Below are 27,134 nucleotides of genomic sequence, written 5' to 3'. Positions count from 1 at the left end.
CATTGCATTACTATACTAAAAAAGGTAAAGGTACCCCTGCCCGTATGGGCCAGTCGTGTCCGACTCTAGGGTTGTGCGCCCATCTCACTTAAGAGGCCGGGGGCCAGCGCTGTCCGGAGACACTTCTGGGTCACGTGGCCAGTGTGACGAAGCTGCTCTGGCGAGCCGGCACCAGAGCAGCACACGGAAACGCCGTTTACCTTCCTGCTATAAAGCGGTACCTATTTATCTACTTGCACTTAAGTGTGCTTTCGAACTGCTAGGTGGGCAGGAGCTGGGACCGAAAGACGGGAGCTCACCCTGCTGTGGGGATTCGAACCGCCGACCATGCGATCGGCAAGCCCTAGGTGCTGAGGTTTTACTCACAGCGCCACCCGCGTCCCATACTATACTATACTATATTATAATTTATTTTATAAATAATACAATTGCTCTTACAGCATATTTAAGCCACCGCAAATGGGCGGCCCCTTTTGAGGGCAGAAACCGTATATTCTCTTTTCTGTGTATAATTTTTATTTGATTTTACAACTCGGTTCACACTCATAATCACAAGTAATAGAAATTACACAAGATTCTTCCATACCTGAAGACTTCCCTCCTCCCTTCCGTGGGTTCTTTGAATAACTGTTTTTCAAAAACTGCGTATTAGTCCATCTAATTTACAATCCTCCACTGTATCCGAAATCTGTGTAACGTTGCAAGAGTTACTTAAAACCTTCCAAAGAGTTCAAGTTTTTACAGTGGTCTTTCAAATATAATATAGATTTGTCCCATTCTTTATTGAAGTTTTGATCTTCCTGGTTTCTGGTTTTCCTGGTTAGTCTTGCCATCTCTGCGTAGTCCAGTAATTTCATATGCCAGTCCATCCTAGTAGATATTTTGTTGTCTTTCCAACTCTGGGCAAGAAGCATCCTTGGAGCTGTTGTAGAGAACATAAACAGTCTTTTCAGTTCCTTCGGTATCTCTGCACCTACAATTCCTAACAAAAAGCCTTCTGTTTTTTTAACAAAAGTTATCTCAAACATTTTTTTTTCCAGTTCATTGCAAGGTGGATAAAAATCAATGATATTTTTTAAAAAAGGATTTTTAAAATTTAAATTGGATTTTTAAAATAAAATGCTTTGGGAGGAAAAATCTTTCTAAAGATAGTTTTCTATTTAAGTTACATTATAGTCCAAAGGTTAAAATTTTGATGTGGTTTAAAAAAAAACAAAAAACCTCAGACTGAGTTTTAGTACACATGAAAAACTTAAAACAAATCTTTATTTCCTGATGAATAGCCTTTGGACTGTTGTTTCGTCGATTTTGTCCTTCTCTTGTAGTTTGTCTGTTAGCTTAGCCAATTCTGCATAGTTCATCCGTTTTTCTTCCCATTGTTCCTTTGATGGTATTTCTTCCGTCTTCCAGTATTGTGCAATCAAGATTCTTGCTGCTGTTGTAGCATAAATAATGTCCATTTTCCTTTTGGTGGCTCTTGATTTGAGATACCTACCAAAAAGGTTTCAGGATGTTGAACCAAATTCATTTTGAACATTTTTTTCAATTCATTGTATATCATTTCCCACTCTCTTTAATGCATCTGCATTCCCACCACATATGATAAAATGTTCCTTCCTTTTCCTTACATCTCCAGCAACTGTTATTTTCCTTCCTAAACATCTTTGCCCCCAAAATGGGTGCATTTTGGAAGATGCCTTCTTACCCGAGTCTCTCCTCTTTATGTTGCAGTTGGGCCTTGAACGCTTTCACGGGGTTGGCATCCTGGGATTCAATTCTGCCGAATGGTTCATAGCGGACATAGGAGCGATTCTGGCTGGGTGAGTTTGACCGTTCCGAAAAAGGAAGCGTAACTCCAAACTGGACCGGAACCCGCTCGCTGTTTCTTTTCTTTTGTTGCAAATTTATTTATTTGGTTTTTCAAATTAAACTTTGAAAGTCACGTATCAACATACAATAAAAAAGGTTGCATAGAATCTCCAGAGCTTCCCTCTTCCCCTTTGTGGGTCCTATTGTTAATCGCTTCCTCCTGCATCTTTTATTGTTGTTGTTGTTTAGTCGTTTAGTCGTGTCTGACTCTTCGTGACCCCCTGGACCAGAGCACGCCAGGCACTCCTGTCTTCCACTGCCTCCCGCAGTTTGGTCAGACTCATGCTGGTAGCTTCGAGAACACTGTCCCACCATCTCGTCCTCTGTCCTCCCCTTCTCCTTGTGCCCTCCATCTTTCCCAACATCAGGGTCTTTTCCAGGGAGTCTTCTCTTCTCATGAGGTGGCCAAAGTCTTGGAGCCTCAGCTTCAGGATCTGTCCTTCCAGTGAGCACTCAGGGCTGATTTCCTTAAGAATGGAGAGGTTTGATCTTCTTGCAGTCCATGGGACTCTCCAGAGTCTCCTCCAGCACCAGAATTCAAAAGCATCCATTCTTCGGCGATCGGCCTTCTTTATGGTCCAGCTCTCAATTCCATACATCACTACTGGGGAAACCATAGCTTGAACTTTTATAATACAATCCAAATCTTTTACATCTCCATGATACCCAAAATTCACCATTAAACTTATTCCAATCCCACGAACGGTTTTAGCTGTTTACAGTGGTTTTTAAGACAGGCATAGGCAAACTCAGCCCTCCAGATGTTTTGGGACTACAACTCCCATCATCCCTAGCTAACAGGACCAGTGGTCAGGGATGGTGGGAGTTGTAGTCCCAAAACATCTGGAGGGCCGAGTTTGCCTATGCCTGGATTATAGCCCCCCCCCCCCATTCCTTATTAAAGTTTGGGTCTTCCTGATTTCTGATTTGTCCGGCCATTGTTGCCATTTGATGGCATGATCCCATCAACTTGAGAAACCTACTTGCTTCTAATCCCTTGGCCCGTCGAAGGATGCCCGCTGCCTTAAGATGGGCCACTTGGGATGCCCAACTAAATTTGTAGCATTCCTTTTGGGAAGACCAGGTTTCAGGGCAGTTCACTGAAATAACATGCTTTGCGCTGAGACCAGACCACAGTAGTCCACCTGTCGATCATTGCTGCTTAAGCCGACTTGCAGCAGTGCTCTGGGGGTTTCAGAGTAAGGAATTATTATTATTATTATTATTATTATTATTATTATTATTATTATTATTATTATTGTTTGTTTGTACATACCCCGCCCATCTGGCTGGGTTTCCCCAGCCACTCTGGGCGGCTTCCAAAAGAATATTAAAATACTGTGATACATCAAACATTAAAAGCTTCCCTAAACAGGGCTGCCTTCAGATGTCTTCTAAAAGTCTGGTAGTTGTTGTTCTCTTTTTGACATCTGGTGGGAGGGCGTTCCACAGGGAGGGTGCCACTACCAAGAAGGCCCTCTGCCTGGTTCCCTGTAACTTGGCTTCTCGCAGTGTGGGAACCGCCAGAAGGCCCTCGGTGCTGGACCTCAGAGTCTGGGCAGAACGATGGGGGTGGAGACGCTCCTTCAGGTCTACTGGACCGAGGCCGTTTAGGGCTTTCGAGGTCAGCACCAACACTTTGAATTGTGCTCGGAAACATACTGGGAGCCAATGTAGGTCTTTCAAGACCGGTGTTATATGGTCTCAGCAGCCGCTCCCAGTTACCAGTCTAGCTGCCGCATTCTGGATTAGTTGTAGTTTCTGGGTCACCTTCAAAGGTAGCCCCACGTAGAGCGCATTGCAGTAGTCCAAGCGGGAGATAACTAGAGCATGCACCACTCTGGCCAGACAGTCTGCGGGCAGATAGGGTCTCATCCTGCGTACCAGATGGAGTTGGTAGACAGCTGCCCTGGACGCAGAATTGACCTGTGCCTCCATGGACAGCTGTGAGTCCAAAATGACTCCCAGGCTGCGCATCTGGTCCTTCAGGGGCACAGTTACCCCATTCAGGACCAGGGAGTCCTCCACACCTGCCCGCCTCCTATCCCCCAGAAACAGTACAGTGGTGCCTCGCAAGACCAAATTAATCCGTTCCACGAGTCTCTTCGTCTTGCGGTTTTTTCGTCTTGCGAAGCACGGCTATTGGCGGCTTAGCGGCTATTAACGGCTTAGCGGCTTTAAGAAAAAGGAAACAAACTCACAAGAACTCGCAAGACGTTTTGTCTTGCGAAGCAAGCCCATAGGGAAATTCGTCTTGCAGAACGACTCAAAAAACGGAAAACTCTTTCGTCTTGCGAGGCATTCATCTTGCGAGGTACCACTGTACTTCTGTCTTGTCAGGATTCAACCACAATCTGTTAGCCGCCATCCATCCTCCAACCGCCTCCAGATCAATGCCTTTTCCAGCCTTACCTGGAGACATCTGGAATTAAACCCGGTACCTGAGTGAAAAGCAGGAGTCTCTGTTTAAATCCTCAAAAACTCTCCATTTAAATCCTTGCAGCCAGGGCCGGATTTAGGTTTGATGAGGCCCTAATTTACTGAAGGTAACGGGGCCCCTTATATGTCCAGCTGTCCTTTGTCAACAGCAAATTGTCGCTGTTTTTTGTGTTGAATATATGCTCTATGGTAATTTATGGAGGCAGTGGAAGACAGGAGTGCCTGGCGTGCTCTGGTCCAGGGGGTCACGAAGAGTCGGACACGACTAAACGATGAAACAACAATTTATGGACCTAATAATATCTAGAGCCATTTGCACATAACGGAATATGTATTTAATCAAAGGAATTGTTGAACTGAAATACAATTAAGTATATTAATAGTGAAATAAAATTAAGAAGTACATGAAGAGTGAAATAATTAAGCTCTAAATGATTTTTTTATTCGTAACAAACTTAATAATGCAAACACATTGGCATTTGGCAATAACAAAAGTTCCTTTAGAAAAACAATTTACAAAGGCTCATAGTCTAGTCTCAGTCTAGAAACTTGCAATAACATGAAATGATAATTGTTTTTTAATCTTACATTTTGGAAATGTACATCCACTTTTTTCCCCCCTTTACATTTTTTGGGGGGCCCTAAGCTATAGCTTGTTTAAAGTAAAGGTAAAGGTAAAGGTAAAGGGACCCCTGACCATTAGGTCCAGTCGTGACCGACTCTGGGGTTGCGGTGCTCATCTTGCTTTACTGGCCGAGGGAGCCGGTGTACAGCTTCCGGGTCATGTGGCCAGCAGGACTAAGCCGCTTCTGGCGAACCAGAGCAGCGCACGGAAACGCCGTTTACCTTCCTGCCCAAAGCGGCACCTATTTATCTACTTGCACTTTGATGTGCTTTTGAACAACTAGGTTGGCAGGAGGAGGGACTGAGCAACGGGTGCTCACCCCATCGCTGGGATTTGAACCACCGACCTTCTGATTGGCAAGTCCTAGGCTCTGTGGTTTAACCCACAGCGCCACCCGCATCCCACATAGCTTGTTTAGCTTATACGTAAATTCAGCACTGCTTGCAGCACTCCAGAACAACCTCAGAAGGAAGCTTTTGAATTGTGCACCCCCAAAAATGTTCAAGCAGGGACGCGGGTGGTGCTGTGGGTAAAACCTCAGTGCCTAGGACTTGCCGATCGTATGGTCGGCGGTTCGAATCCCAGCGGCGGGGTGAGCTCCCGTCTTTCGGCCCCAGCTCCTGCCCACCTAGCAGTTCGAAAGCACCCCTAAGTGCAAGTAGATAAATAGGGACCGCTTACCAGCGGGAAGGTAAATGGCGTTCCGTGTGCTGCGCTGGCTCGCCAGATGCAGCTTGTCACGCTGGCCACGTGACCCGGAATTGTCTCCGGACAGCGCTGGCCCCCGGCCTCTTAAGTGAGATGGGCGCACAACCCTAGAGTCGGTCACGACTGGCCCGTACGGGCAGGGGTACCTTTACTTTTTAAAAAATGTTCAAAACCGCCTGTTGCTCGTCATTTGGAGGGCTGGGAAAGAGGGCCGAGAGCTTTGGTCTGTGGCCAAGTTTGCAGCCTGGTTCCTCTGTGTTCAAACCACATCTCAGATGTCTGTTGCACCCGGATTACATGATTTCTCTTTTTTCCCCCACACACGCAGAGGTTTTGCTGTTGGCATTTACACAACCAACTCCCCGGAGGCCTGCCAGTACGTCGCAGAGAACTGCGGAGCCAATATCATCGTGGTGGAGAACGACCGGCAACTTCAGAAAATCTTGGAGGTGACGTGGGGTCGTGGGCTGTGGCTTGCGCGTGCTTGGCTTTGCTTCAGTCCTGTGGGCATTTGAGTGTTCGGGTGTACGCTAGCTTGTGGAATTATACTTTTAGGGCCGTAAAGGGGGCTGCATCAATAGGAGTATAGCATCTAGATCAAGGGAAGTAATCGTGCCACTGTATTCTGCTCTGGTCAGACCTCACCTGGAGTACTGTGTCCAGTTCTGGGCACCACAGTTCAAGAAGGACACTGACAAACTGGAACGTGTCCAGAGGAGGGCAACCAAAATGGTCAAAGGCCTGGAAACGATGCCTTATGAGGAACGGCTAAGGGAGCTGGGCATGTTTAGCCTGGAGAAGAGGAGGTTAAGGGGTGATATGATAGCCATGTTCAAATATATAAAAGGATGTCACATAGAGGAGGGAGAAAGGTTGTTTTCTGCTGCTCCAGAGAAGCGGACACGGAGCAATGGATCCAAACTACAAGAAAGAAGATTCCACCTAAACATTAGGAAGAACTTCCTGACAGTAAGAGCTGTTTGACAGTGGAATTTGCTGCCAAGGAGTGTGATGGAGTCTCCTTCTTTGGAGGTCTTTAAGCAGAGGCTTGACAACCATATGTCAGGAGTGCTCTGATGGTGTTTCCTGCTTAGCAGGGGGTTGGACTCGATGGCCCTTGTGGTCTCTTCCAACTCTATGATTCTATGAAAGCCCAGATTCGGTAACCCAGGTTGAAATTAGACTCCTAAAACGCTACCGTGTCGAGGGAAACTGCAATCACAACATTAAGTTGCATTTACAGTGGTACCTCGGTTCTCAAACTTAACCTGTTCCGGAAGTCCGTTCCAAAACCAAGGCACACTTTCCCATAGAAAGCAATGCAAAACAGATTGATCGGTTCCAGACTTTTGAAAACAACCCCTAAAACTGCAATTTAATATGAATTTAACTATCTAACGAGACCATTGATCTATAAAATGAAAGCAATAATCAAGGTACAGTGGTACCTCGGGTTACATATGCTTCAGGTTACATACGCTTCAGGTTACAGACTCCGCTAACCCAGAAATAGTACCTTAGGTTAAGAACTTTGCTTCAGGATGAGAACAAAAACCGTGCTCCGGTGGCGCGGCAGCAGCGGGAGGCCCCATTAGCTAAAGTGGTGCTTCAGGTTAAGAACAGTTTCAGGTTAAGTACGGACCTCCGGAACGAATTAAGTACTTAACCCGAGGCACCACTGTACTGCATTATAAAATAAATAAGGCAGTATTGTAGATTATAAAAATAATATTTTTTTATTTTATTTTTACCTGCGCTGATGATAGTCATGGTTTGTATGGGGGGCTTTTATCCATTTCCACAGTCACACAATCAGTAGCTGAACTGGGTTCCACACAGTCACGAAGACAAATGAACTGAAAATGCCACAAAAACGTAAAATAAATAGCAAAAACAAAAGCGCCAAACTTATTCCATTCCAGAAGTCCATTTGACTTCCGAAATGTTTGGAAACCAAGGCGCGGCTTCTGATTGGTGCAGGCGCCCCGGAAACAATAGCCGACAGCCGCATCGGATGTTCGGCTTCCGAAAAACGTTTGAAAACCGGAACACTTACTTCTGGGTTTTCGGCGTTTGAGAACCAAGGCGTTTGAGAACCAAGGTACCACTGTAGTGTATTGAGCCATCAGAGCACAGGGATTTCTTCGTGGAAATGATTGCAAAGCTGTGGGATTGCTGCATTGAGTTAGAGGGCTGGGATGGATGACCTCTGAGGTCCCCCTCTCAGTTCCTGTTGTCTTTCTTGCTCTAGGTTAAGAGCCAGTTGCCTCTTGTGAAGGCAATCATCCAGTATGGCGAAGACCTCAAGGAGAAAAGGCCAAATCTGTACACTGTGAGTATCTCCTCTTTTCCTTCCGTTCCTCCTTCTCTAAACCTCCCCTGAGTGCTTCATTGAGTTCGAGAGTTGGAATCACCAACTTCCCAGCAACTTCTTTCTCCCTTTTTTCTGTTTTGAAACCTTGCTTGGCACTGTCTTCTCCAGCATTTCCCTTACCCAGGTGACTAGCAATATCTGCTTTCCTTTCCTTATATATTTTTTTCTGTTTTACCATTTCAAATAAACATTTTTACATCCTTAAGATATCTGTGACTTCCCCTCTTCTCTTTCCGTGGTTCATTTTGCGTATCTTAAATCCCTGAATATTTTACAAAAACGATAGTCGTACCTTGGTTCTCGAACAGAAGGCGTTCGAGTCTGTTCGGCTTCCGGAACTGTTTGAAAACCAAGGCGCAGCTTCCAATTGGCTGCAGGAGCGTCAGCGCTGGACGTTTGGCTTCTGAAAATGGTTCAAAAACCGGAACACTCACTTCTGGTTTTTGATCGTTCGGGAGCCGAAACGTACAAGTTCCAGGGCGTTCGACAACCAAGGTACAACTGTACCAATCAATTTTCCATTATTGCCTCCATCAAAGCTTATTTACACTGTTGAATTTATCTTAATGCTGCCAGCATTTTCACCTGTACACAATTATTTCCCATCTATTCAATGAATGTTTTCCAATACACTCTAAACGTATATTCTCTTATTCTATATGTTAAGTCTGCAAGTTGTGCATATTCTGTCAAATTAAGTTGCCAATCTTCTTCGGTTGGGACCTCGCTCTTTTCCCCATTTTTGGGCTAACAAAACACACAGGCCACAGTTGTTGCATCCATAAATAACCTTTTCTGACACCTGGGAATAAGCTTTGATGGAGGCAATAAGTCTGAATTATCGCCAACAGAAAGGACTGGGGGGGGGGGGCGTGGAGTAGGGAAAGTACATTTAAGTGTTTTTTTTCTTCCAATTCATAACAATTTCCCAAGGTTTTGAACTGGTTTTCAACTTTGTGATATTATTGCCAGCTATACATCACAATATACCGATATATCACAATGTCTGGAACAATGAGGAAGCATCACATTTTCCCTGCATCGTGATTTTTGCATAGCACTCACACAAACACACACCCTGATTCACAATACCGTATTGGCTCGAATATAAGCCGCACCTTTAAAATTCAGGGGGGGGGGTACCCGAATATCCAACAGAAAATTCGGGTATTTTCTGTTGAGTATTTTAGGACAAGATGTGAAGAAAGAATTGAGGATACAGTGGTGCCTCGCAAGACGAAAAGAATCCGTTCTGTGATTCTCGTCGTCTAGCGGTTTTTTCGTCTTGCGAAGCAAGCCCATTGACGGATTAGCGGATTAGCGCTATTAGCGGCTTTTAGCGGCTTATCTGCTGATCGGATCAGCTGATAAGCGGCTTAGCGGCTTAGAAAAAGGGGGGGAAAGGGGGAAAAACCAGCAGGAACTCGCAAGACATTGTCGTCTTGCGAAGCAAGCCCATAGGAAATTCGTTTTGCGAAGCACCTCCAAAACGGAAACGCTTTCGTCTAGCAAGTTTTCCGTCTTGCGAGGCATTCGTCTTGCGGGGCACCACTGTACTATTTATGTATGCGACGACAGCAGCAAGAATTTTAATAGCACAAAACTGGAAGACGGGAGAAATACCATCCAAAGAACAGTGGCATGAAAAGTTGATGGAATATGCAGAATTAGCAAAATTGACAGATAAATTGTGTGGAAAAGATAATAGTGATTTTGGAAAAGAATGGGAACCTTTTGTAACATATTTGCAGCAACCGTGTAAAGTATGGACTCCTTGGCAGGGTTTAAATAAACATATATAATGTAACTAGAGAGAACAAGAAAGAGAACAATGTAATAATATACTACTATATATAAACAGCAGAATGCAAAAAGTGGTTTTACAAACCAGAAATGGAAATGGGGGGAAGCCAAGGAAGAGAGGGGAATTCATAAAACGATTATATCGTTAAGTTGAATAATGTATGATATATGTATGAAAACTAATAAAAACTGATTTAAAAAAGAAAGAAAAGGAAAATACCTGAATATAACCCGCTCCCTTAAATTCCGCAGGCACTCACACCTGTTCCATTTTACTGTATATATGTTTCAGCAGCAATATCGTAAAAGCCCATTTTTGTCAGGTCGCGAATTTAAGCCGCGCTTTAACTTTTCACTGTTGGAATTTGAAAGGGAAAAAAAAGTGAGGCTTATATTCAGGCGATTACGGTATACTGCCAGGTCATAAATTAAGAAACCAATATCATGATATGGACTTCAAACCGGTTTGGGATGATATATTGATGTATCACCCCGCCCTCATGCGGTCCTGAGCCATGTAAGACTTTATAGCAGTGGCGTAGCGTGGGTTGTCAGCACCCGGGGCAAGGCAAGTAATTTGCGCCCCCTAACCCTAACCCCCAGATGTTGCGCCCTGTGCGGCCGGCCCCCCCTGCACCCCCCACGCTATGCCACTGCTTTATAGGTCAACACCAGCACTTCGGACTGGACCCAGAAACTCACTGGCAGCCAGTGCAGTTGGGCTGGAATTGGTGTTACATGCTCGAATCACCTTGTTTAAATCTTGTTTAAATAAATAGAATAAATAGAAATGTAGACCCTTCTTAATCAAGTTCTTCCCTTCTGTGGTTCTGTCTTTTGGTAAAGGAAAGGGGATGGGTAGTGCTGTTGTCTAAACCACCTAGCCTCTAGGGCTTGCCGATCAGAAGGTCGGCGGTTCGAATCCCCACGACGGGGTGAGCTCCCGTTGCTCGATCCCTGCTCCTGCCAACCTAGCAGCTCGAAAGCACACCAGTGCAAGTAGATAAATAGGTACCACTGTGACGGGAAAGTAAACGGCGTTTCCGTGCGCTCTGGTTTCCATCACGGTGTCCCGTTGCACCAGAAGCGGTTTAGTCATGTGGCCACATGACCCGGAAAGCTGTGTGCGGACAATTGCCTGCTCCCTCTGCCCGAAAGTGAGATGAGCGCCACAAACCCTATAGTCGCCTTGGACTGGACTGAACCATCCAGGAGTCCTTTACCTTTACCCTTGTGTCTCTTTCGTTCATGCAGTGGAGCGAGTTCATGGCGCTTGGGGCCAGCGTCTCGGATGACCAGCTTGACAAAATCATCGCGTCCCAGAAGCCCAACCAATGTTGCACCCTGATCTATACCTCGGGGACGACGGGTCAGCCCAAGGGAGTCATGTTGAGCCACGACAACGTGAGTGAGATTCGCCGCTTTGGGAAACTTTCAGGAGAGTCGCAGCCCTGGGGATGAAATCTTATCTCTCTCAAACTGGTCTCCCGTATCAGATACCGGCCACTTGAGTTGTGCAAGAAATCGCCATGGGTGAAAAAGGAGGAATGCGGTTATAATTAAGCCCATTTTGAAACTGGGGGCATGAAGGTGCCTCTGGTGGGGAAGGGCAAAATAATAATAATACAGTGGTGCCTCGCAAGACGAAATTAATCCGTTCCGCGAGTCTCTTCGTCCTGCGGTTTTTTCGTCTTGCGAAGCGCGGCTATTAGCGGCTATTAACGGCTTAGTGGCTTTAAGAAAAAGGAAACAAACTCGCAAGACGAAACGTCTTGCGAAGCAAGCCCATAGGGAAATTTGTCTTGCGGAATGACTCAAAAAACGGAAAGCTCTTTCGTCTAGCGTGTTTTTCGTCATGCGGGGCACCACTGTAATAATAGTTTGTTTGTACCCCACTTATCTGGCTGCGTTTCCCCAGCTTCCAACAAGATTAAAAATACATTAAAACATCAGTCATTAAAAGCTTCCCTAAACATGTCTGCCTTCAGATGTCTCCTAAATGTCAGATAGTTGTTTATCTCTTTGACATCTGGTGGGAGGGCGTTAGACAGGCCAGGCGCCACTACCGAGAAGGCCCTCTGCCTGGTTCCCTGTAGCTTTGCTTCTCACAGTGAGGGAACCACCAGAAGGCTCTCGGCGCTGGACCTCAGTGTCCGGGTAGAACGATGGGGGCGTAGACGCTCCTTCAGATATACTGGACCGAGGACATTTAGGGCTTTAAAGGTCAGCAGCAACTCTTTGAATTGTGCTCGGAAACGTACTGGGAGCCAATGTAGGTCTTTCAGGACCGGTGTTATATGGTCTTGGTGGCCACTCCCAGTCCAGTCTAGCTGCCGCATTCTGGATTAGTTGCAGTTTCCGGGTCACCTTCAAAGGTAGCCCCACGTAGAGCGCATTGCAGTAGTCCAAGCGGGAGATAAACAGAGCATGGACCACTCTGGCCAGACAGTCTGCGGACAGGGAGGGTCTCATCCTGCGTACCAGATGGAGCTGCCCTGGACTCAGAATTGACCTGTGCATCCATGGACAGTCCAAAATGACTCCCAGGCTGCGCTCCTGGTCCTTCAGCGGCACAGTTGCCCAACACAATATTTTGCTGGAAGCCGCCCAGACTGCCTGGGGAAAGCCAGCCAGATGAGCAGGGTATAAATAATAAAAACAATAATTACGTGTGTGTGTGTGTTGTGTTTTTGCTGAAGTGTTGTGCCTTTGCAGATCACCTGGACGGCCCGGGCAGGAGGCAACTACGTCGGCTTGAGCAAAGCGACGGAGCGTCAGGAGGTGGTGGTCAGCTACCTGCCTCTCAGCCACGTGGCTGCGCAGATGATTGACATCTGGCTGCCCATCACGTTTGGAGTCCACATCTGCTTTGCGCAACCGGACGCTTTGAAGGTGATGTTTGGGAAAATTTAAAACCAAAACCCAGAACCCACAGCCCTGCAAGAACACACAGAAGCACTTGAGTGTTTTTTTCCCATTCCCTATGTCATTTTTTATTAAATCTCCAAAAAGATTCCCAAAAAATTAATCATCATACACAATCTCTTTTTTTTAAAAAAACCCACAGTTTCTTCTTCTTTTTAAAATAATTTTTTTATTGCAAAACAATTTACATAAAACAACACAAACATAAACACAGTACCTCAGTAACAACTACACACACACTAACAACAAATGGTATAACTTCACACACACTTTTGACTTCCGAATCACCTTATTGTGCTTTCTACACATTCTTAACCTATACACACTTCCTGTTTTATCTTTTACATATCACGAATAAATTTTTAAGTTTCTAGCAATCCTTAATATTCAAGATTCAATCTAAACCTGTCAGGAGATCTGCATTTTCACAGAATTGTTTTATATATTCTTCAAAAATTATCCATTCTTTACTCATTTCCTGATTTGTATTTCTCCTTATTCTCCGAGTCATTTTTGCAAGTTCCAGGTATCTTATCATCTTCACCTGCCAGTCAAGCTTTGTGGGAATTGTCAAGAGTTTTCCAGTTTTTTGCTATTAGGATTCTAGCCGCTGTAGTCGCATACATAAAGATGGTTCTAATTTTTTTTTTTTGTATTTCAGTGGACATGATGCCTTTTTCCCCCCTCAAAATTTTTATTGATTTTCAACCTTTTAAACATCAGATAAACACATAAAAACATAAAAACACTTGTCAGGGCTGCCACTCAGTCCCAGCTCACATAGGACCACGTTAGCCAGCGTTCAGGTTAAAAGAGTCTTTATTGGATTACAGCTTCCATTTCCAAACTGCAATATGCAGCCCTACTTCTTCTAGGTCAGACCGGCGAAGACCCGTCTGAGTCTCCGCCTCTAGCACACCAGCTTAATACCCTAGCCTTGCTCCACCTCCTGCGCCTTTCCCTCCGTCTCTGGGTCCTTCTGCCCCCCGGGGTCTCCTTTTTCCTACTCTCTTCTGACGCGGACCCCCCTGACCCTTCCGCCTCCTTGCGGCGGGCTTTGGGACCTGGTTCACTCTCTGGGCTGCTTACTGCGCCAGCTTCCGCTACATTTGAACTTGGCGCACGCGCCCAACTCTCAACCTTCCTCTTGATCGTTTCGTCGCTCCCCGAGGTGGGCGTGACTACTCCTGACTCATGCCCTCCCTCCTTCTGAAAGCCTCCGGAACCCGATATCTGGTCCCCTTTCTCCCCGCTGTTCCCGTCTGGGTACGTGGGTCCCGATCTCCAACTGCTGCTCTCTGATTCCTCTCTGGACCCTTCTTCCTGGGGTGTCCCCCTGCTTTCCCCCCTTGCTCTGACTGCTGGCGCTCCCTTCTGGGAATCCTCGGACTCACTGGATAAGCTCGGCGATCTCGGTTCGTCATCCCCACTCATCTTTCCTTCGTATTCCTCCCCCTCGCTCTCTGTCTCCTCCCTTCTCTGCGTCTCTGCTTCTGAACCCCTGACAACACTCAACAAAGAAAACACAGCAATAAACTAAACACAGGGGAAATTATATCTTCTGGTACCCAATTTCTTCACATTCATTATATCACTTTTATAACAGTTCTCCAAATTCATATTTCTAATAATACTAACTCCTTTGGTTTACTAACCTCTTCTCCTTTACTATTATTTTAGTCCTTAATACTTACTAAAACCTATTCCTATTCTACCCCTAAGCCTATTTGATACTTCCAAGGATTTTCTATTTATCTTACCTTATACCACATATTTATCTTATACCACATATTTATCTTATACCATATTTATTTTATACCACAATATTTAGCTAAATATTCTTTAGATTTCTTCCAGTCCTATCACTGGACATGATACCTAACAGAAAGGCTTCTGGGGTTTTCTGGGGAAGGAGAATTTGAAAACCATATTAAGTTCGTTGTATATTATGTCCCAGAATTCTCGTATCCTCACCCAGTCCCACAAAGTTCCTTCTTGACTTCCCACCCTCCCTTTTCTGATGTTTCCCATTTTAACAGCTGTGTTTACAGCACATAAAAAGGTAAAGGGACCCCTGACCATTAGGTCCAGTCATGGCCGACTCTGGGGTTGCGGCGTTCATCTCGCTTTATTGGCCGAGGGAGCCGGTGTGCAGCTTCCGGGTCATGTGGCCGGCATGACTAAGCTGCTTCTGGCGAACCAGAGCAGCGCACGGAAACGCCGTTTACCTTCCCGCCGGAGTGGTACCTATTTATCTACTTGCACTTTGACGTGCTTTTGAACTGCTAGGTTGGCAGGAGCAGGGACCGAGCAACGGGAGCTCACCCCATCGCGGGGATTCGAACCGCCTACCTTCTGATCGGCAAGCCCTAGGCTCAGTGGTTTAACCCACGGCGCCACCCGCGTCCTGTTTACAGCACATACATTTTTACTAATCTAAACTCCAGGTCTCCCCCTGCGGAATGAACCCCGGACCCCTTTGCTCCCACCTGACCTTCAACTCCCTCTCTCGAAATTTTATGTCCCGCCAGGGCACTTTGGTGGAGACCCTCAAGGAAGTGCGGCCCACGGCGTTCCTGGGGGTCCCTCGCGTCTGGGAGAAGATGCAGGAGAGGATGAAAGCCGCTGGGATGAAGTTCTCTGCCTTGAAGAAGCGGATCGCCGCCTGGGCAAAAGTCGTCGGTCTGGAGACCAACCTGAGACGAATCAATGGGTAGGAAGAACGTGGTGGCATTGTATTGGGTCCCAGACCCCTGGGGGTAGAACAGCAGGGACCTAATGTCTAAAGGTAAAGGGACACCTGACCGTTAGGTCCAGTCGTGACCGACTCTGGGGTTGCGGCACTCATCTCGCTTTATTGGCCAAGGGAGCTGGCTTACAGCTTCCGGGTCATGTGGCCAGCATGACTAAAACGCTTCTGGCGAACCAGAGCAGCGCACGGAAACGCCGTTTACCTTCCCGCCGGAGAGGTACCTATTTATCTACTTGCACTTTGATGTGCTTACGAACTGCTAGGTGGGCAGGAGCAGGGACCGAGCAACGGGAGCTCACCCCGTCCATTGTGGGGATTCGAACCACCTACCTTCTGATCGGCAAGTCCTAGGCTCTGTGGTTTAACCCACAGCGCCACCCACGTCCCATGATCTAATGTATAGCGTGCTTTAAATTTCATATCTGTGATCCATAATTTCTCCTGAGCTGCCTTTTCAATATTATGACCTATAGCGTGGTGTAGTGGTTAGAGTGGTGGACTCGTAATCTCGTGAACCGGGTTCGCATCTCCGCTCCTCCACATGCAGCTGCTGGGTGACCTTGGGCCAGTCACACTTCTCTGAAGTCTCTCAGCCCCACTCACCTCACAGAGTGTTTGTTGTGGGGGAGGAAGGGAAAGGAGATTGTTGGCTACTTTGAGACTCCTTAAGGTGAGTGAAAGCCAAGATATCAATCCAAATTCGTCTTCGTTGTCGTCTTCTCCTCCTCCTCCTCCTCCTCCTCAACGTATCATTTATGAATGAATGAATGTATCTTTATTTGCGTCAGCCATCGGTCATAGCAATAAAACAACAATACGATATACAAAGAATAGAAATAAAAAGTCAATTATATAAAATACATTTTAGAGTTTTGAATCAATAGTCAAATAGTAGATCTTATTCTGATTGCCCCAGCTAAAAACCTTGACACCTTTGCTGTCGCCTTCTCAGCTTGATCTGCCAAGAGAAAGGTCACGGGGGCATATAGGGTGGTCTCAGCGGCCGCTCTCAGTCACCAGTCTTCCCTGCGAGAAGTGAGGTTACAGGGAACCAGGCAGAGGGCCTTCTCAGTGATGGCACCCACCCTGTGGAACGCCCTCCAATCAGATGTCAAGGAAATAAACAACTATCTGATGTTTAGAAGACATCCCTGTTTAGGGAAGTTTTTAATGACTGATGTTTTAATGTATTTTTAATCTTTTGTTGGAAGCCACCAGCCAGATGGGCGGGGTATGAATAAATTATCATTATCATTACCATTAGCATTATCATTATCCTTACCATTATTACCATTATTATTATAGTATGGCAGCTACCATTATTACCATTATTATTATAGTATGGCAGCGTTCCGCTTGGACCCTGCAAAACTCAAGAGCTTCACAAACTTGTGAAACTCCTGATAAGATGAGGGGGCCTTTTCTTCTTCTTTCCTCCCCCCATTCAGACTTAAAACTGGAGGCTCACAACGCTCAAGGGAAGAAGACAGGTATAACTTTTTTAAGAAGTTTGTACAGTTAAACGTGAACTGTTGAGAAGCACACACACACACACCCCAGTTGTTGTTGTTGTTCTTGTTGTTGTTGTGCCTCTTTATCGACAGGATTTTGAAGCCCTGCTGTAAAAGGCTGTAACTGTTTTTAATATAGAACCATAGAATAGAGTTGGAAAGGGGACCATGAATTATTACTATTGGTGTTTACCGGCTTAAGGAGACTATCAGAAGAGGTCATAAAGAAAAAAAGAGAAAATATATGAACAAGATGTGATGTGGAAACAGCAAGATAAGATGGGATAGAATTATGAACTCTGTTTGAACTGATTGGGACTGATTGGGACATTAACGCAGCAGCAAGAAGATGATCAGAATTCCCCTTCGGATCTTGAAAGATGGGTCCCCCCAACAAAATTTAAAAATTTGGCTTTGTAATTCGGAATTTATGTGATATGATTTAATTTGATGTGATTGGCCAGTTAATAAAAATTATTTTTTTTAAAAAAAAAGGAAAGGGGACTCTGAAAATCATCTAGTCCAGTCCCCTGCAATGCTGGACTGTACAGTTGTCGATCGAACCTGCAACGATCAAATTCTTCTGATTATTTCACCACTTGCTGGTTGCTGCCCTGGTCTAATCTGGGAGGAAGGGCACAAGAGGCAAACTCAACAATTGAAATAAATACTGATTTTAAAGAAGAAAATGTTTGCAGGATATTGGTTTGGTCCCGTCCCCCCCCCCCAAGCGATCATTTTAGCGATTTCCTCTCAGACGGCAAAATCCCAGCTATGTCTTGGGAATCTCCGAACATTTAGCAACCCTTACTTAAAAACTCAGTGTCAAAATGTTAGGGAGCAAATCGGATTTGAAGTGAGAGCAGCAGCGGGGAGTGAAATCTTCGTTTTTCCTGTGAGATTAGGTGAAGGTATAGCGTAACTCTAATACGCAGCAGAAATTGAAATTTTGAGGGAACCATGGAAGGAGGGAGGGGCAGTCGTAGGTGGAATGGTGGATTGATAAATCTGAAACGTTCAAAAAAACACATAAAAATAAATGAAACAGTAATAATATATTGGGAGCGGTTGATCTCCCATCATAGAATCGTAGCATTGTTAAAAGATAAAGGGACCCCTGACCATTAGGTCCAGTCGTGGCCGACTCTGGGGTTGCGGCGCTCATCTCGCTTTATTGGCCAAGGGAGCCGGTGTACAGCTTCCGGGTCACGTGGCCAGCATAACTAAGCCGCTTCTGGCGAACCAGAGCAGTGCACGGAAACGCCGTTTACCTTCCCGCCGGAGTGGTACCTATTTATCTACTTGCACTTGACGTGCTTTCGAACTGCTAGATTGGCAGGAGCAGGGACCGAGCGACGGGAGCTCACCCCGTCGTTGCGGGGATTCGAACCGCCGACCTTCTGATCGGCAAGCCCTAGGCTCTGTGGGGCATCTTAAGTCCAACTACCTGCAGTGCAGGAATATTTTTACCCGATGTGGGGCTCGAATCCAAGACCCTGAGATCAAAAGTCTCAACCGGCGCGACACAACCACGCAAGCAGAACGAATTGTTGACACTCACTGAGAGAGTTCTAGCCATGGACTGAACCTAGGTTCTTTTCTGTAAATTGCTGTCTGTCTAATTTCCGCAGTTCCGACGAGCTCCCTCTGAATTTCCGCCTGGCCAGGAGCTTTGTCTTCAAGAAAGTGCGTAAACAGTTGGGCTTGGACCGCTGCACCAAATGCTACACAGGAGCCGCTCCCATCACAAGAGACACCCTGGAATATTTCCTGAGCCTCGACATTTGTATATATGAGCTATACGGCATGAGCGAGAGCTCAGGGCCTCACACGGCTTCGTTCCCGAGTTCGTACAAACTGGGAAGGTAGGGGCGTAATTTGTATTTATTTTGGGAGGGGGGGTGATCCTGCAACTTTTGTTGGAATCAATAGTCAAATAGTGGGTGTTATTCTGATTGCTCCAGCTAAAAACCTTGCCACCTTTGCTGTCGCCTTCTCATCTTGATCTGCCAAGAGAAAGGACATGGGGGCAGTGGCTGGGCGACCCGGAATGGACAATAAAAGAGGGGTGATAATCTCATTCCTCAAGTCTTTATAAAGAGGGCAAGCCAGAAGGGCATGCGCCACCAATTCATGACTGCCATCTCCACAGGGACATAAGCGTTTTGCGTGTGGAATCTGTTGGAATCGTCCCTCAAGTCCAGCCGAGGGCAGTACATTCAATCTTGCAAGAGTAAAAGCGCGTCTATATTTTAGAATTGCTAGGTTACGCAGATAGGGTGGTCTCAGCGGCCGCTCCCATTCACCAGTCTTCCCTGCGAGAAGTGAGGTTACAGGGAACCAGGCAGAGGGCCTTCTCGGTGGTGGCGCCCGCCCTGTGTTTTGTGGATTTAAAAACGACAAGCCCCCTCCCCGATTGCTTTTAAATCGTGCCTGTTCTCTGCCCCGTACCAAAACCGTTTTTCAGAATTCGGAGAAGCCCGTAATCCGACCGACCCCTGTGTTCGGATCTGCGTGCAAACCCAGAATAATTGAACTAAGTCTTGTTTGCTTTAAAATAAGGACTGCCAGAACAATATCTTCCCCCACCACTGCTTATGAAAGCATGCGTACTCAACTTTTTGGCCTTGAAAGGACAGACGGACACACACCCCTGACCATTTTGGGCAGTGTCTCAAAAACTTTAAAGGCAATAAAATAAACTTGCAAACTATAAGAAACAGGAGTTTGAGAAAACCAACCAAAACATAAATTGGGAGGCTTAGTGTAAGGCGCACCCCTAAATAAGCCTTGCACCTTTGAAATTTTTAGAAATGTAATTTGGAAATGTATGTAATATTGAGCAGCAAATAATAAGGGTGGTTAGTGAAACATCAAGGCAGCGGAGCAGGAAGACGACTTTTAAATTTGTATTAGATGTGACTCGATTTGACGTTACTTCGTGTAATGTGTATGGGTTGCTCGTGCGTAAGTTGCCGCCTCTCCAGGCTTTGTTGCCTTGCTAAACCTTTCAGTCTGGGCAGCCCTTCACTTCGTGGCTGCCTCAGTCGCTAGCAGAATCCATCAGTGGGCGTTTCTTAAATCTTTTCCAACATAAAAGTTGTTTGACACCCAGTCTCCTCCTACTCTCTCTGCGTGGAAGTCTTCTGCGCAGGGTGGGCGTGGGTAGCGGAGGACCCGTGCTCTCCCCGCTGGTGTCCGGTGAAGAGTCCTGGAGCCCTCTCGCCGATTCCCCCATCAGCCCCTCTATATCCCTGGTGTTGCGCTGATTTGCTTCCCCATCTGCGGAGCTGCCTCTCTCCCTGCTGGGCCCTTCTCCAGCATCATTTGAGAGCCTTCCCTCCGCCTCTAGCTCCGATGTCAGTTCCCTGACACTTCGTTTTGTAAAGATGGAAGGGGATAGAAATCGATAGGGGAAGAGGGGGAAGCCCCATCATAGCAGACAGAGCATGCGAGCTGTTTTCCTTTTGGGAAAGGGGCAAGTCGGTTGGTCTCGACTTCTCACAAGCCACTTTTCCTGCATTTCCCCCAGTTCCGGCAAAGAGATCACGGGCTGCAGAACGATGCTCTTCAAGCCAGACTCCGAAGGCGTCGGTGAAATTTGCTTCGCTGGGCGCCATGTCTTTATGGGTTACCTGAACATGGAAGACAAGACCAAAGAGGCCATTGATGATGAGGGCTGGCTCCATTCAGGGGACCTTGGCAGGCACGACGCAGACGGGTTCCTCTACATCACGGGAAGAATCAAAGGTAAACAAGGCCCCCTTCTCACGGTCCTCGGAAGAACCAGAATCCTTTTTTTTTTTTGAATTTGCATTTTAGTTATTTGTTAACATTCTTATATTACAGTGGTGCCCCGCAAGACGAATGCCTCGCAAGACGGAAAACTCGCTAGACAAAAGTTTTCCGTTTTGGAGGTGCTTCGCAAAAGGAAACTCCTATGGGCTTGCTTCGCAAGACGACAATGTCTTGCGAGTTCCTGTGGTTTTTTTTTCCCTCCCCCCCTTTTTCTAAGCCGCTTATCAGCTGATCCGATCAGCAGATAAGCCGCTAAAAGCCTCTAATAGCGCTAATCCGCTAATCCGTCAATGGGCTTGCTTCGCAAGACGAAAAAAACCGCTAGATGAAGAGAATCACAGAACGGATTCTTTTTGTCTTGCGAGGCACCACTGTACATCGGTAAACATCATATTACATTTCAGGACTTACTATAATATAATTTCCAACATGTATACACAAAGCGCCGTATTTTTCGCTCTATAAGACGCACCCGACCATAAGACGCACCTAGTTTTAGAGGAGGACAACAAGGCGGGGGGGAAATATTCTCTCCCTCTCTGCTCAGCGCCTCTCCAGCGAAGCGGGAAGAGAAATAGAAGGGGCTCGTTTCTCCTCCCGCTTCACTGAAGGGGCGCTGCGCAGAGAGGGAAAGCTGCGCAGAGGCTCTCCAGCGAAGCGAAGCCAGGAGAGCAAGAGGGATCGGTGCGCGCTGATCCCTGTTGCTCTCCTGGCTTCAGGAATAGCCGCCCAAAGCCTCCTGAGCTGTGGTGCCCGGAATTGGACACCGTATTCCAGGTGTGGTCTGACCAAGGGAGAACAGAGTGGTACAGTGGTACCTGGGGTTACATACGCTTCAGGTTACAGACTCCGCTAACCCAGAAATAGTGCTTCAGGTTAAGAACTTTGCTTCAGGATGAGAACAGAAATCATGCAGTGGCAGCAGCAGGAGGCCCCGTTAAAGTGGTGCTTCAGGTTAATAACAGTTTCAGGTTAAGAACGGACCTCCGGAACGAATTACAGTGGTGCCTCGGGTTAAGTACTTAATTCCTAGCAATTAGTAGTAATAATACATTTATATTGTTACGATTAAATATTTTTTATTAGGTTTTCAAATACATAAAGCAGAGTAAGTTATCGTTGGAAGTAAGCAGATATAATTATGCTTCCCTCAGTCAGTAAACAAACATACACAGAACTGCTATAACAAATAAACGAATTCATTTAAAACAACCTAAATCCCACCCACAAACTAAAGACCTTTTGGTTCTAAGTACAGTGGTAGCTTGGGGACGTGGGTGGCGCTGTGGGTAAAACCTCAGTGCCTAGGACTTGCCGATCATATGGTCGGCGGTTCGAATCCCCGCGGCGGGGTGCGCTCCTGTCTTTCGGCCCCAGCTCCTGCCCACCTAGCAGTTCGAAAGCACCCCTAAGTGCAAGTAGATAAATAGGTACCGCTTTATAGCAGGAAGGTAAACGGCGTTCCGTGTGCTGCGCTGGCTCGCCAGAGCAGCTTTGTCACGCTGGCCACGTGACCTGGAAGTGTCTCCGGACAGCGCTGGCCCCCGGCTTCTTAAGTGAGATGGGCGCACAACCCTAGAGTCGGACACGACTGGCCCGTACGGGCAGGGGTACCTTTACCTTTACAGTGGTACCTTGGGTTAAGTACTTAATTCGTTCCGGAGGTCCGTTCTTAACCTGAAACTGTTCTTAACCTGAAGCACCACTTTAGCTAATGGGGCCTCCCACTGCTGCCACGCCGCCGGAGCACGATTTCTGTTCTCATCCTGAAGCAAAGTTCTTAACCCAAGGTATTTCTGGGTTAGCGGAGTCTGTAACCTGAAGCGTCTGTAACCTGAGGCGTATGTAACCTGAGGCACCACTGTAAGTACTTAATCCGAGGTACCACTGTATAATGAAATGTAGCTCAGGTGTGTTTAGGTTCCTGATGGCTTATGCCGTGTCGTCTCCTTCCAGAGCTAATCATCACAGCCGGTGGCGAAAACATCCCTCCAGTCCCTATCGAGGATGCCATCAAAGAGGCGGTCCCCATCCTCAGCAACGTCATGTTGATAGGGGACAAGGCCAAATTCCTTGCGATGCTCATGACTCTGAAGGTAAGTCCTGCTATTTCCTGTCTCCTTCCCCAATCTTTTTTTTTTAATAATTTTTATTGATTTTAACATATAAATTAAAAAATGTACCACAAAACTTATCACTTATACAATCTCTTTAGACTTCCATCAGCACCTCTGATGATCCACCGTTTTAATCACTTCTTATGCATTCCTTAACTTTATATTGCCTTTACATCTCTTAACAAATCATCCTCCCCCTTCTCCATTTTTGCAATAATTCCAATAATACTCCTCACAAAACGTCTTGCAAACCTACAAACGTCGTCTGTTCTTCACAATTAATTTTCAAATAGTCCGTAAATTTACTCCAGTCTTCCGTGAATTTCTGGTCCCGCCGGTTTCGAATCCTTCCTGTTAGTTTATCTAGTTCTGCATAGTCCATTAACTTCATCCTCCATTCTTCAATCGTCTGTGTCTCCTTTCCCAATCTTGACGTGTGTTTCCGTCTCAGGGCAGTGATTGGGAGTGGGACAGCCGCAAAGCTTGTTATAAGAAAAAACTGCTCCCTTTCCGCAGTGGTGTCCAAACTTTTTTCAAAGAGGGGCCAGATCTGATGAAGTGAAGGGCCGTGAGGGCCGACCACAGTTGACCTTTTTTTTAGGATTGAAGTTGTTGAGGTGTTTTTTTTTAGGATTTTACCCCAGGAAATAAACTTTGAAGGTGACCCGGAAACTGCAGTTAATCCAGAATGCGGCAGCTAGACTGGTGACTGGGAGCAGCCGCCGGGACCACATAACACCGGTTCTGAGAGATCTGCATTGGCTCCCAGTATGCTTCCAAGCACAATTCAAAGTGTTGGTGCTGACCTTTAAAGCCCTAAACGGCCCAGTATAACTGAAGGAGCGTCTCCACCCCCATCGTCCAGCCCGGACACCTGGGTCCATCTCCTGAGGGCCTTCTGGCAGTTCCCTCACTGCGAGAAGGGAGGTTACAGGGAACCAGACAGAGGGCCTTCTCGGTGGTGGCGCCCACCCTGTGGAACGCCCTCCCTTCAGATGTGAAAGCAATAAGCAGCTATCCTATATGTAAAAGACATCTGAAGGCAGCCCTGTTCAGGGAAGTTTTTAATATTGAACGCTGTACTGTTTAACACTTGATTGGGAGCTGCCCAGAGTGGCTGGGGAAACTCAGCCAGATGGGCAGGGTATAAATAATAAATTATTATTATTATTATTATAAGGACCAGATTAAACTGACCTGTGGGCCGGATTAGGCCCCCGAAACTGACTTTGGACATGTCTGCCTTACGGGGTATTCCGGAGCCCGTATAGAGTCCTTAAGTGGGTTCCCTATCCGTAGGAGGAAATAAGAGAGGCCAACCAGAGAATATTGAGAAGCAAAGCAGCTAGTAAGCCTGATCTTTATTAAAGTTTTGCAACAGGGTCCCCACTCACCACACACAGGAGGAGCAGAGAACCCAGAACAATGTTGCACAAGCCCTTATATAGACTCTTGAAATTGTTCACCCAAGACCACCCCCCCAAAAAAACCACACATCATACATACATCACAGAATGGGGCGGTCTACAGCAGAAATCCTGCCTGCCAGGATACCTGATAATGGTCACTGATTTTATTGCCTGGGCAGCCTGGTCATTCTTTTTTTAGCTCCTGAGTCCAGGTCACAGGCTCACCCTATTCATTCACAAATACGCCCTTAAGACAGGATTTGCAAGCGAAAAGGCAATGGGAAGGCTTTCCCCATTTGCCTCCCTTTCTGCAAAGGAATATTTGAGGTCACTGGGAGAGTCAAAATGGCTTCAGGATGGCTCTCCCGTACTATTTCAGACACATGGTTCATATATTTAGATATATGAATATGAGCATTTATGAATATTTATTCTATATTTGAGACCTTAACATTCTTGTAACAAGCTGTTCATGAAGTTGACTCTTTATTCAGCACAGCACAGACATAGAGAGCACAGCAACTCTTTCCTGTAGATCTTGCCTCTCCCCTCCCCAAGGCAGTTGTGTCAGGAGTTCAGCCTACACTCGAGTAGGACCCTTGCAGAGACACATACCCAACTGGCATGTTCTCTCCCTCCTGGTCAATCGTTTGGGAGGTTCATAAGCTTTCTTCTGCCCGAACATCACAGCGACCGATGCCAACCGACACCGGCACACTTAGGGATCCGCAGAGTTTGTGTAACAGACCTCAGCAACTCAGCGTTTTTGGCTGATCTACTTTATTTACATATAAACACACACGGAGCCCTGCAACATGGCTCCCTCTCTCTCTAGCATCAGACAGCAAAGAGAAAAAGAACAAAGGACAAGAGTCCCACTTCACGGAACACAGTAACACAAACATCCTGTCTCCGTCACTTCCCACTCTGTGGAGTCAAAACATACACCGTCATGTGATAGACAAGAATCCCATGACTGCATTCGTAGAGCAGGAATCCTAACAAGTTGCAGGGACTGTGTCTTCCCACAACTGGCTGTGCTTCTCCTGGGTCCTTCCCAAGCGATCTGAGATTCTGCCAGCGTGTCTGTCTGTACTGCACCCTCTTCACACCTCTTCTGGTTCTGGGAGACTAGCAGGGAAGGGAGCAGAAGGGGGAGACCTTTCATCTCTTGTCTCCTGGCTCCCCTTTCCTCCAGCCTGATTTCTGCACTGCTCTCTGCCACAGACTCCCCCTTCTCCCGAAGCCCTGTCACTCTTTCAACTTCCTCCTCCTCATTCTGCTCCCTTGTCTTCTCCCTCTGAGAGGGGGGAGAATGTGGCCTAACTTCTTCAGTCCAGTAATTCAGCAGGACTTGGGTTGGAAAGATGTGTGGAAAGGATCTGGGTCCACGTTGTGGCCTCCTGTGTTGGCTGACGCACCTGCGCCGCTCCTTTTGAATTCTCCCGTTCCAGTGCATGGTGAACCTAGAAACCGGAGACCCGGAAGATGAGCTGACGCCTCAAGCCATCGAGTTCTGCCATAAACTGGGCAGCAAAGCCACCAAAGTGTCCGACATTGTGAACAACAAAGACCCGGCGGTGTACAGCGCCATTCAGAAAGGGGTCACATCCGTCAACGAACGAGCCACTTCGAACGCTCAGAAAATCCAAAAGTGGATGCTTCTAGACAAGGATTTCTCCATCGCAGGCGGAGAACTGGGTGAGTGGGTGAAGCAGGTGTCCTTTTCCTTCAGTAGTCGCGTTTTTATTGAACTTTAAAATCTTACCATACGTATTCCAAGTTCCACATTTGTTATGTTTCTCTTTAAACTTAAGAACAGCACTCCAGGCTGTTCTTACTTCCTATCCCTGACACAGATGGCCCTATTGTCTAAACCACTGAGCCTCTTGGGCTTGCCGATCAGAAGGTCAGCGGTTCGAGTCCCCGCGATGGAGTGAGCTCCCGTTGCTCTGTTCCAGCTCCTGCCAACCTAGCACAGGAGTAGGCAACCTCAGGCCCGGGGGCCGGATCCGGCCCAATCGCCTTCCAAATCCGGCCCGCGGACGGTCCGGGAATCAGCGTGTTTTTACATGAGTAGAATGTGTCCTTTGATTTAAAATTCATCTCTGGGTTATTTGTGGGGCCTGCCTGGTGTTTTGACATGAATAGAAAGTGTGTTTTTATTGAAAATGCATCTTTGGGTTATTTGTGGGCCATAGGAATTCGTTCATCCCCCCCCCAAAAAAATTATAGTCCAGCCCCCCACAAGGTCTGAGGGACAGTGGACTGGCCCCCTGCTGGAAAAGTTTGCTGACCCCTGAGCAGTTTGAAAGCGTGCCAGTGCAAGTAGATAAATAGGTACCACTGCGGCAGGAAGGTAAACGGCGTTTCCATGCGCTCTGGTTTCCATCATGGTCTCCTGTTGCACCAGAAGTGGTTTAGTCCTGCTGGCCACATGACCCGGAAAGCTGTCTGCGGACAAACGCCGGCTCCCTCGGGCTGAAAGCGAGATGAGCGCCGCAACCCCAAAGTCGCCTTTGACTGGACTTAACCACCCAGGGGTCCTTTACCTTTTACCTCTCAACCCATTTACATCCTGCCTTCTTGTAAACATTTCCCCTAAGAAATATCCCTCTATTTCATATGTTATCAGTATTTCAAATCCTGCTCGTGATTTCATCTGATTACGGTATTTTTTCAGATATTCCAAAAGGGGCTTTCATTCTTCCATGCATAGTCCATCGTGTTGGTTTCTTATTTATCCTCTGTAGTTTTCTTAAAGGTAAAGGGACCCCTGACCATTATGTCTAGTCGTGACCGAC

General features: G+C 46.6%; 1 protein-coding gene across 4 annotated transcripts in view; it reads left to right on the top strand.

Annotated features, from left to right (window-relative positions):
* Nucleotides 1-27,134, top strand: part of ACSBG2 (acyl-CoA synthetase bubblegum family member 2) — a gene marked incomplete at its 5' end in the record, with an annotated part of 56,068 nt that overhangs the window by 25,939 nt on the left and 2,995 nt on the right. For 3 of the 4 annotated variants that reach the window (XM_081177725.1, XM_081177724.1, XM_081177727.1), the window contains 11 exons: nucleotides 1,732-1,820; nucleotides 5,970-6,090; nucleotides 7,893-7,973; nucleotides 11,073-11,222; nucleotides 12,534-12,710; nucleotides 15,275-15,456; nucleotides 16,944-16,985; nucleotides 18,638-18,871; nucleotides 20,539-20,756; nucleotides 22,761-22,900; nucleotides 25,785-26,031. In XM_081177725.1, coding sequence (XP_081033851.1) covers nucleotides 1,732-1,820; nucleotides 5,970-6,090; nucleotides 7,893-7,973; nucleotides 11,073-11,222; nucleotides 12,534-12,710; nucleotides 15,275-15,456; nucleotides 16,944-16,985; nucleotides 18,638-18,871; nucleotides 20,539-20,756; nucleotides 22,761-22,900; nucleotides 25,785-26,031 — 1,681 coding nt within the window. The remainder of the gene's footprint in view (nucleotides 1-1,731; nucleotides 1,821-5,969; nucleotides 6,091-7,892; nucleotides 7,974-11,072; nucleotides 11,223-12,533; nucleotides 12,711-15,274; nucleotides 15,457-16,943; nucleotides 16,986-18,637; nucleotides 18,872-20,538; nucleotides 20,757-22,760; nucleotides 22,901-25,784; nucleotides 26,032-27,134) is intronic. The other variant, XM_081177726.1, reaches the window with a different exon arrangement.

Source organism: Podarcis bocagei (genome assembly GCF_964188305.1).
Source record: "Podarcis bocagei genome assembly, chromosome: 18".
In the NCBI taxonomy this organism is placed as follows: domain Eukaryota; kingdom Metazoa; phylum Chordata; class Lepidosauria; order Squamata; family Lacertidae; genus Podarcis; species Podarcis bocagei.
The sequence above is the reverse complement of the archived record's forward strand: the minus strand, read 5'-3'. Positions and strand labels throughout refer to the sequence as shown.